We start from the raw sequence: 11,849 nt of genomic DNA, 5'->3' as shown, positions 1-11,849 counted from the left end.
CCCCCCCACCCCCATGTGTCATCCCTCAAGTTGCTGGGGTTGCACAACTGTAGTTAAAATTCCCACTTTTTGTTTCATAACACATTGACACTTACAGCAGCTACATTTCTGGTTATATTGTTTCATTGATCATTGGAGGCGACGTGATCAGTTGTGCAGCCCTACGACTTTCACCCAGCCATCCCACCCACCTCACCACCGCCGTGGAATAAACCCTTTACCCTTGAAAACTGCAGCTCCTGCGTCCTTTGAGGTTTGTCGTCATGTAGAGCTTTTCAGCTTCGTGGAGGAGCGACACGCTGACTGCATCGCCGACGCTCAGTTAGTACTTTGAAATTAAATTCAAAGTTTTAGACAAGAGATCTGACGAGGGATTCAAAATGAATAAAAGACGAGGCTGAAGGAGCTTTGTCTTTTATAAATAAAGTGATTTCTTGTCATTGACTTTGAGCGTCCTCTGTCTTGATGAGTTAATATAATCAGTGATTACGCACCAGATCTTCTGAGTGAGGTGGAAACTCTACATATAGTGAAATAAATAATACCCCTGCTTCCCCACCTGGCTGCATGTAACACAAACCAGCAGGTTCCCGTCAGCGCCAGATCAAACCAAACACGGTGGAAGAAATACAAATATGGGGTTTGGCGATGCATCGGTTTACTGTCGTCTCCCTCTTTACAGCTGAATTAGTGAAATCAATACGTTTAGTGCCACAGCTGCAAACTCTAAACTCCATTCTGCTCTTTGAATTTTTCCGGATTGTAATGACTTGCAGTGATGTCGTGTAAAAGTGTCGCACAGTCATACTGTGCCTCGAAACTGCTGGTCAGCCATCTAATTTGCTTCTCAGCCGTATTAACCACCCTGATATCCTCCCTAACCACAGCAAGTATAAGCCAGACATCATCACAAACACACACACACACACACACACACACACAGTTGATCTTTTGCGTGCTGACGTTGGCAGAACTCTTTCGTCGACTATAAATCTTCACACACTGACCCGGACCACTGATACACAGTTTGCTGCTCCGCCACAGCTTCATAAAAACATCTGTCCTCCACAGAGCGTCAAACAAATCATGCAGGAAAGGATCAAAACACAACCCCTCCACACACGTGTGTGTGTGTGTGTGTGTGTGTCCTGCTGCCTCCTTGTAATTAATAAGTGGGAGGATAATCGGTTTTCCCAGCTCCTCCAGAAATATGTGATTTTACTGTCACAATACCTGAAGCTACCATCCACCTCTCATACACCAGGGTGTAAACATTACAGCCCAGAGAGGCTCCACTTTAACACGGGAGTCTTCAGGGGATTGACTCTCTTTTGGATCCAGCCTCAAGTGACCGTTTGAGGAACTGCAGTTTTTTTTTTTTTTTTTTGTCACGTCCGTGTCGGCCGCTCGGTTTTACTTTCGAGCAGCAGGACCTGAGTCAGGATAACGAATCAAAAGACAACAAATGATCAGGACGTGTGATTCATTCACAGCAGCGTTCGTCTTACAGTGAACGAGCAGCTCGGGGTGACGGCGTCTTTGCTGGAGGACGCTGCAGCGGGGGCTCGTGGCTGCTGCTTTGATTGAATCCGATTCAAGTTACAAGAATTCATGCCGCCACCTCATCATACAGTTTGTTCTTGTTAGGTCACCTCCTTCTTTTGGGCACTTGCCAAGACAAAGCTAGAGTCCAAAAATAGTTGGAGCTTGAGGCCCCTTGAAGAGTGGTGGTAGAAAAATAAAATCTTTTTATTTTTTTCTTTATTTTTTGTAAGGATTCACCCAATAACAAACGGAGCCCAGGAGCAGAATGACAATGCAAGCGTTCAGATTTGCACAATGTCCTGACATTGGTGCTTTTAGTTGACATGGGACACACAAACACACACACACACACACACACACACACACACACACACACAAGCCCAGAGTCTCCTCTTCTTCACTTTCCTGCATCTTCACAGTGCTGCTGTTTTCCTGTCGACTCGCACTGACCCTGAAACGTCTTTAACGTTAGGACGGCTGTGACTGAAACACTTTTTCTTCCCACGTCTTGTTCCTGACGCAGCCACAGTCTTCACTCATCCAAACACTGGCTTCTATCTTTTGGATTATACTCACCACTGGAGATTTCTAAGTTTGCACAAAGATTTTCCAAATTAACCCGAGAGAAATATTTCTCTCTGAAATGTTCAGAAGCAGTTTCTTTTTTTTTTTTTTCTCTCTCTGCATGTTAAAAAGCAAAATCTGCAAGTCCCTGGCGACGGCGGGGTCGTTGACCTACGAGGGCGATTAAGATTAGTGTGAATCAGCTGGGAGAGCAGTTCGTCCATTCAGGAGCACTGATAGCAGCGCCGCTTTGATCCTTTTATAATGAGATGCTATTGAACTTCATTGTGACAAGTTACATACGGTGTGGGAATTACCAATCCCCTATTCAATTTTGCCAATTTCCAAAGCTGGTGCCGAGTGCGGTTTAGATAGCGGCAGATTAAGTAGCAGCGCTGTGGTACATGACAAGAGGAGGTGGAAGAGCTGAACCTGCCAACAGCAGCAATTTAACTCTCTCAATATATCAGGAGGAATTTGTAAGAAGCCGCGTTGAGTCACCTCGAGTATTTCTGATATTCAATCAGAGTCGAGGATTATCCAGACTCGCGTGACGAGGGTCGTGCAGATTTCATGGCCGACTGTTCGGAGACGGGAAGGAATCCCAACGCCAAAAAAACTCAAACAACCAACCGAGCCGTCAGCATTCCTCCGCTCACTCCTGACGACACTGACACAGTCTCACCGTCACTTCACCACAACCTACGAGCTCCGTTCACTCACTAACCGTTTAACCCTAACACCTGCCCTCTGTGCAACTTGTATGATGCTGTTTTACAGGTGAGATCAACACAAAAAGAAAAAAAGAAAATTGAATCTTGACTCGTGCATTTCCTCGTTCATCCAGTCAGGTTTTGATTAGTTTTTTTTCCAATAGCCCAAAGGTAATATACACTCGTTTTCCAGGTTATTAGCTACAGCTACTGGAAACTAATGCAAGAGCCATGAAATAAATTCTCTCTCGATGAAGGTATAACGGTCACTTTTAGTTTAAAGAGGCGTTTATTCAACTTTATGGTCATTTTGGAGGCTCTACTTTTCTACGAGTTGCACACGTTACACTGAGTGTGTTCCTGATTTCCGGCCCGCCCTCGTCGATAGACAGACCAATCGTTATAGCTTCCACGACGACGGGATGCAGGGCTGTTGTATTAGATTGCATCAGTTTTAGCTGGGTGTTGCTATCGGCTGTATAATGTGTCACTTCATAGGTGCACCATGTAATTCTTCAATCTCGGCCCGTAAAGCTGGAGTTGCAAGGTTTTCACACTATAATGTGTCACTAAAAATCCTATTTTGAACCAAGTGACAGAAGTCTGCCACTGCCAGGAGATAATTTCACCTATTTCATGGTTTCTTAAACTCCCTTCCATCCTTCAATCTTTTCAAATTTATCATCAACTGAGGAGATCAGTTTTTTTTTTCTTGGTGAAACTGACAGACACCTCGATGAAATCATTAAAAAGGGATGAACTTCAGTGAAACAGGCGTAATTATCTCACCCCGGGGGCTTATTTATCTTCTTGTTTCCACTGCTTCTTAGGATGGAGTTTTGCTGCAGTGCACTAACTGCCTTGTAGTCCATTCCCACTGAAGCAGGTTTTTCATCAGAGATGCCGTCTTTCCCTTTTCATTAGAGCGGGGGGGGGAAGAAACTGCACCACAGGGTGCTTCACGGATGGCTCTGACTCCTTTGAGTATTCCCCATCCCAGCATCCTTCACGTCTCGTTATCCTCTCAGTGTATATTGCACTTTATTGGGAATTTATGTAACAAAAAACAAAAACAACCTTTAATAATTGCTTTCTGTTCGTTCCACCCAGTGTAGTGTGTGAGAAGAGTATTGTCATCCCACAGATTTTTAAGAGTCTCTGCGTTTATCTCGTGTAATAATGAAGTTAAAGAGGCGATTATTGAATTTGCTGCTGGTATTTAAGAAGTGGAAAGAAAGGATTCTCCAGCAGTGAGTAGTGTTACGCAATGTGTACATTGTTTATCCACAAAATCCCCCTTTGGACAAAGAGTAGAGAGAGAATTTCCAGCGGTGGGATCCTACCAGATATTTTTAGATTTGTTGCTCATTTTTATCCTCTGCCTCCTTGTGTGCGTCCTCCCTTCTTTTCCTTTATGTCATTATAAATCTATCCTTTCTTCTCTCCCTCACTCCCCCAACTCATCTGCTGCTCTCTCCTGATTCAATCCTGTTTCTGCTCAACATCCCCCCCCCACCTCATCTGCTCCTCTCGTTATTTCATCTCTGTTTTCTTTTTTCCTTTTTTTTTCACCTCTGATGCTTCTCTTTTTCTCTCCATCTCATTACCATGCTCACCACCTTTCTCTGTTATGTTTTCTCATTCTCCATTTTTCTTTCCTTTCATCCCCCCCCTCCACCCCCACCCCCCCCGCTGACCCCAGGCCATCTACTACGAGATAGGCTTCCTCGTGTGTGCGGCGGTGGGCCTGCTGTTCGCCGTTCTGATGCCGATAGTTGGTCTCTTCTTCTGCATGTGTCGCTGCTGTGACAACTGTGGCGGCGAGATGCACCAGCGCCAGAGGAAGAACGCAGACTGTCGGCGTGGCCTGCTGGGAACGCTGCTCTTCTCCACCTCACTGGTTATCACGTGAGTATGAGACACACACACACACACACACACACAAACACACACAAACTGCGATTATATGCAAGCTACGCCTCTGCCTCTACACTCATGCAAACACGTACACACATTCAGGCAAAAACATACTGTATACACAAACACACACACACACTCCTCTGGTAATAGTATGTGCCCTTTTCACACACACAAACACACACACACACAAACACACACACACACACTGGTCATCAGCCTGCAATTCCCCATCCCCCACGCTGTTTTCTATATATAGTAAAGTCCTACTGTAGATACTCTGTGGCAGCACCCTTCATACTTGTGCTCAGTCTAAGCACTGCTCATTATAATCCGCAGGCCGTTCACACTGAGGCTTATTTACTGTGGTGGTTTCATAATTATTGTCATTAGAGACAAATCAAAGACGAGTGACAAGCTCACAAATCCACAATAAGCCTTATAATTTCTCCTGCATGACTAATAAATATGTGATGTTTCCAAAGTTCACCCGAGTGCTACGATTTCATCTCCACATCACTATTCTCCTTGGGTTCTTGTATAACACCTACTGCACCTGCCCTCAGGGTTTATTATATTGCTGCTCCAGCTATCATTTCCCCCATTCTAAATGCACATTACAAAGATTGTTAATGGTTTAAGCAGTGGTAATTATAATTAACTGTTGCAGTCCAGGAATTTGAAATTGTACCGACCGCTATTTCGACACGATCCAAACTGTCATCACTGACAGTTTTTCCGACACCGGCTTTCCTTTTATAGAAGATACTCAGAATATAGAGAGCGACAGCTGCGGCCCCTCTGCGAGGATCTTTGGATTCAGATGATTGTTTTTAACTGACATGTATCCAGACAACAGACTGGCTTTAGGGTGAGTTTTTCTTCATATTGTGACTCCACCGTCCCGACGGGGGAAAAAATAGAAGCAAGGAGAGTGATAAGACTGTGGCTCAAGTGACGGAAGATGATGAAAAATTTAGGAATATATTTGTTTTCTATATTTCCAAAGTTTGAATGATTGATGATTTGAGCTATTTACAAATTGGTCCCCGTTTTTTCTATTGATCCAAACGCTGAAATCTGACAACAAGCCTTTGATTAAATGCTGCACTTCTTAATTTGAAATCAACCCTGAGAACAGACGATTAAATTCATGCTCAGAGCCAGAGATGTTGTTGACAGCGATGTTCATGTTACCTCTCTGAATGTTCTTAGTATAAAGAGTAGAAATATCTTGGATCTGGATAAAAAAAACTTTAGCGTTTAAATATCACATTGACTCAGAAAGCTGCGACAAAAAAATGTGATATTTGTACAGAAACAGCTGATTTCCCTCAGCAGGAAGCAGATAATGGAGGCCGTCTTTATCGGCCTGTAGAGTTCATATCTTTATCTAAACCCAAATCTCACCGAAACCTTTCACCAGAGCCAGTTCCATTAAAGATACAGTAAGTCTTCTAGTTTTCTATACCATGAAAGGGTTGGTAATACACGCCCTTCCTGTCCGTCATTAATAAAAGAACACCAGTGGAAAGATGTCCTCACAGTATTTAAAGGGGACACCTCTGGCACTGAGGGTTCGTTTTCTAAAACACTGGAGCGCTATCGTCCCGCAAAGTGAGAAACAGCAGTGAAGCAAGTGATGAGATTTGACTCAGGTTGCACAAGATAATGGAAAGTGATGGAAAAAAGAAAAAGAACAGTAGATAGGAGTAGGCTGAAAATGGTTGGGGGGGGGGGGTAAAGCTTTAAGTTTACTGATTCGTTTCTTCTATATGAGCCCATTATGTCGACCGACTGTCCCGCATCTCGCTGAAGACTCCTCTCTCAGAAAATGGCCCAACGGGAAACCGAACCCACTCTCTGTTTCACGGCCTCGGCGGCTGGAAGAGGCAGAAGCCGCTGGGGATGTAGCCGCTGTACAAAAAGGCTGCGGAGAGCTGCGGGTTTTTTTTTTTTCTTTGTTTTCTTTTTGTCTCGTGCTCGACTGAGGGGGATCCAGGAATGTACTTAGTTTGATGTTCTTTGACTTTCTGTCTTCGCTGGAAAGGAGCCCGGATATTAGAAATTCCACAGCAATATCCTAGCAGCCCAGACGCAGGAGTGTGAGAGCATCCTCGGAGCTCTTATTAAATCTCCCGAGCCACCAGGCAGAGACGCTGCAGAGGCTCTAATGAAGCAATTACAGGCAGGAGAGAGGGATGAGTGTCCGAGGCCTGGACCAGACTGCTTCTTACCGCCACTAGAAAGCTGACGGTCGGGCACAGGAGTGGCATGGGTGATATTTATTTTCCAAGAAGTGTTAAAATTGGATTAAGAGGGTGTAAGAGACGCCATGGTGAGGGTGAGGACGATAAAAATGGCTGAGGGTGTGAGAGAAGAGAGTGAAAACAGAATTTTATATTGCAAAGCCCAGACGTTAAATTATGTGCTGGCAGACGACATTACAGCACAATTGACTATAAACTACACGTTACTCTGCCGGGAAATCCATGAGTTAAGTTTGACATTACTTTGGCAGTGTATCTTTGAGGCTAATCGGACACTGTGGTGTTTTCTCCACTGCAGCCACCAGGAATCCCCTTGTTACCTAAGCAGCGTGGGTAAGACCGATGCTTTCCCCTTGGATTTTCTGTTGATTAAGTTTTAGTTTCTGCACGCAGCAGACTTTTCTGCACGCTACCACCTGCCAACTCATCAGTTCTTGTATTTATACCAAACAAAGTGAAACATAAAAAGACCAAGAGAAGACCTGATCTTCACCCTGGTTGTTTAAAACCTCTGAAAGTTTAGTTGCGCTTTTCTTTCAAAACTGCTCTTTAAATGTTATTTTTCGACACACTGCGCCGCGTCGATGCAATTCGATCTGCGATGTGGACTTATCTGCTTCACCAGAAATGTCACATCAGCCTCTAACTGCAGTGTGAAGGTGTTTCACTTTTCTTTTCTTTTTTTTCCTGAGTCTAAATGATAAGATGTTTCCACAGAGGCGATGGCAGTAAATACACCTTCTTTCCAGTAACAGCAGGAAACATTCATAGTCGGCTCCAAATAAAACCCACTTCAAATTAAAAGCATAAGTCATGAAATACCCAGAGGACGACCGAGGTGGCTTCCCCTTCCCCTTCTTAAATAAACTGACTTTAATGCACCTGTCAGATTGCACATTTAAATGCACAAGATTAAACTTGTAAATACTGCACCCTGACGTATTGCTTGTGTGGGTTTTAACAGTTGTGATTAAGAAAAGGACAAACCCCCAGCAGACCTGTGCAGCGTTGCCTTGGTAACCCTGAGGTTAGAAAAGTGGGTTTGTGGTCTGGTACTGAGGCTGATTTATAGTTTTATCTAATTTCTTTTTCAATGAGTCATTGAGATCTGGAAGGAACAAAAAAAGAGAAGACAAGAGTTTGGAGAATTAATATTTGTTATCCAACTAGGGCTGAATATCAGCACTGATCTCCCCGTCCAAGAATCAAGTCCAGAATCACTTTGATTTGATTTTTTTCCAAGTCTTATTAGATAAATACCAATGTTGCGTAACGGCAACTTAAATTTCCTCTGCATTTAACACTGTTGTTTTCTTGAACATATAATAGCTAGTACAAATTGAACTTTGTTTCCCGCTGTAACTGGTTTAAAACTCTTGGCTTTATTTATTTTAGCAAATGCAAAACAACTAATCTAGGTCTGCACGTGCAAAACAGTAAAGCAAGAATAAAAAGCCTGCACCACTTGCAAGAGCGTCACTTCATCTGCATCGAATCATCCCGAGTCTCGACAGTCCTGTGAATTCACGGCCAACTTTACAAGACCGTATGTATGTCTACCATCAACATCACTTTAAAATCACACACTATACATCTCACACTGAGTAACTGTGCTGCCCACACACAGCATTTAGAGCAGATGTACATGTTCACTGAGAAAAAGATCAATCTCAGGATTTTTTTTAAAGAATCAATACTGGATCATTCAAACAGAAGAAATCACAATTCACTGGAAAATCAAAACATTTTCTCCGGCTCTACGTCTGACTGTGGTTCAGCACGAGGTAATCACGTTTATACATTTATTAAGTAGAAACATGAGGCTAATTTCACACACTGGAGTCAAATCAGCAGCAAACGACACAGGGTGGAATTGGTGTAATCGTTTTATAATTATAATGTTTTATGTGATAGAATCAGAGCAGGACGTGGTTGATTGCAACAAAACAAACAACAGAAATAAATCTGTACCGAGAAAGACAAGAAGAGGATTTCACCCTCGCGTCGCCCCGGTGCTGTGAAGGGGACGGGGTCAAATCCCAGAGGAGCTGCCAAAAAGCTGTGGTTGTAAACGTGAATGAGGAAGTGAGTAGCGCTGTAGGGATCTGGGGTTCGATTCACACGGACGCCCCGGCTGCAAACGCGCTCGGCTGAGTGACACAGTCAGCGTGCGATCTAATCTAGCAAAGCACGCGGCGGATGTAAAGTCGAGTGCAGAGTTCGTTCTGTGGCGCCGCTCCATCTTTAAAAAAAACGCTAGAGGCAGAAAAAGCTTTGTGCAGCTCGACGTGGTGTGAAGAATCAGAACATTTACATAAACAATAACGATTTCATCAGATCCAGATTAAGGTAATACTCTGATTAGTGCAGCTGCATTATTAGCACTCTCACCAGGTTAAATTGGGTGAATGCAGATTGAAATCTAAATAAGCATAAACTGATTAACAGGCCTTCATTAATTATCAATCCTTGAATTACTCCGGCACGTAAATGATGATGAATCTGGGCACATAAGGTGGAAACATGCTGGCAGTGGTGGGGAAAGACTGGAGATTACTAACATCCTCCCCAAACAGCAGCTAATTAGAGGCAAATTTACGGCATGATGAGCTGGAATCGTTATAACGATGTGGTGATAATGAGCGTGCGTTAAACAGCTTTGTTGTGGTTACGTTTTGTCGGAGGAGGCCAGTTCATCTCTTCTGGCTTTACTGAACCTAAACAACCCAAATTAACCAAACGTTACGAGTTTACTCTTTATTTTTGTCGGGAGGATATTGGTTCAGACATCTCCAACATATGAAGGAAGACACACGATGTGATTCACTTTGATCCATATTGATAATTATGGATTTATACATTTAATACCATTAATACCACAAACTTTGTGTTTAGGGGACGTTTTAACTTGTGTCCAGTTTAGACTTGACCCTAAATAAAGCAAAAAAAGGTTTATTATGTTCTAAACTCGTCTATTTTTTAAATAAATAACTTAATACTCAACATGGTGTAACATTCATCCTCAACTGTAACAATGCTCTTAGATAAACATCAGGCAGAACGATCGCAGTGGTGTTAACTGTCATGTAATAATAAATAGTAAAAATATTTCACGTGAGAAACAAAAACTGGGACGAAAATGCCGATTTATCATAAATCACTTACCAGTTTATTATCATTACTTTTCTTTGTATTAATCATCAGTATGGTTTTATCACCCAGCCTTAGTTGAATGATTGGAGATCAGCCATGTGATCAGCAGTGCTGTGGTGCAGCACACAGGATCTTAACGCTGCGCCGCGGTTCGTAAAAACAGCGCGTCGCACGGAGCCTGACAGTTGTTGTAAAAGCCACAGCGCACATTATTAAAAGCTATTTCAGTCTCCACTAATCAGCTCTGATTCCACGTAACCCCTGCGAGGATTTCTAATGATAAAATGACAGACAGAAGATCCTTCCCCTCTGTTCGGGCCAACTGAAGACCCCTGCCTCATGCTGTTACCCAGCATGCACTTCAGCGGTCTATTTCAGTCGCTGTGTGTCCAACACTATTAACACAAAAGGTCCCAACTTTGCAGGGTTCAGTAATTCATGCTAATCATATGGGGGTTAATTAATGATAATGCAGGCGACAGTGAACTGAATCTCGCTCAGTCACTTTAGAGATCTGCTTTCTGGGATATCTGCAACTGAGTTAATGTAGAAGATGACCACAAGGCCCCCGGCTCAACTGTGGGTTGTGATCTCACTAATGCTTCTTGTTTTTCTTTTAATTATCAAACATAAAAGGCAAAAAAAACAACTCTGGAAGCAAAAATTAAATACAAATTGTGTATTAAAAACATTTAAATGTTAAACAAATATGGTACATCCCACTGCCACTGTCCCGCACTGCTGCAATGGTGAAGAGCTGTTAATAAATTCAGAGTTTTGAGATTTCACACATCAGTTTAACGGAGAGCAGAAGAGAAGTTAACGTGAAGTAAAACCGCCTGAGGCTCCGTGAAACATTTCCTGAATTAAACATGTTAGAAAATCTAAATATTCTTACACAACTGTTCACAGACAACCACATTGTCCTCTGAGGTCCTAGTGATTTTGATCGGACTAACAAATTGCGCCTTCAGGTATAGGACCAGGCATCGATACGCCTTCAGGCTAACGCTATTTACACCTCATTAAAACTACATATAAACAAATATACAGCACATGTTGGAAATACTGTTTTTGATTGGCCCGCACTTTTCCCAGTATTGCAGCTCTTCGTATTGAGACGTGGCGTCATGTGACATTAGAGCAAGCCGTGTATTTTGTAACGCGGAAATATTACACATTACACCTACTTCATTATCCTACAACTGTGTGTCACGTGGTTACGTTGGTCCAATCACGATGGAGTAATCGCACCTGTGGTAAAAGTGAGGCTACTTTCATTAGCTCATGATGGATAACGCTGATGTACGCTGACATTGAAATCAATGGTGTGGGAACATTTTGGCTGCCAAACTGTGGATTTGGAGAATCATTACACCCCTAGTAAGTATATTATAATAAAGAATAATAACAAGAGAAGGAGCCAAAGAAAATACAACTACGATTTTCAACCCAGGCCACAAAAAGTATTTATAGCTCAGTTCATATACAGTGTTACGGAAGGCTTGCAGTACTCTCGCTCTTATTTATGTGACAAGAGATATTAGCTCTGATTTCTGCTGTATTATTAATAAAGTGACCCAAATAATGTGTAGACACACATTTTCATCACTGGTCCACTTCTTTTTTTTTGGAGCACGGAGCACTGAGGGGAAACCCCGGGGAGCTCAGCAGCCCCCCCCCCCCC

The 11,849-nt window shown here is 42.9% G+C and overlaps 1 protein-coding gene across 13 annotated transcripts in view; it reads left to right on the top strand.

The window, feature by feature from the left end:
- LOC111656727 (prominin-1-A-like) overlaps nt 1-11,849 on the top strand; it is a 76,934-nt gene that overhangs the window by 26,654 nt on the left and 38,431 nt on the right. For all 13 annotated transcript variants that reach the window (XM_087174593.1, XM_087174592.1, XM_087174591.1 and 10 more), the window contains one exon: nt 4,525-4,730. In XM_087174593.1, coding sequence (XP_087030719.1) covers nt 4,525-4,730 — 206 coding nt within the window. The remainder of the gene's footprint in view (nt 1-4,524; nt 4,731-11,849) is intronic.

The sequence above is a fragment of the Seriola lalandi genome, unplaced genomic scaffold (assembly GCF_002814215.2).
Source record: "Seriola lalandi dorsalis isolate HSWRI2012SDOR001 ecotype SW California unplaced genomic scaffold, Sedor1 jcf7180002054367, whole genome shotgun sequence".
Classification (NCBI taxonomy): domain Eukaryota; kingdom Metazoa; phylum Chordata; class Actinopteri; order Carangiformes; family Carangidae; genus Seriola; species Seriola lalandi.
The sequence above is the reverse complement of the archived record's forward strand: the minus strand, read 5'-3'. Positions and strand labels throughout refer to the sequence as shown.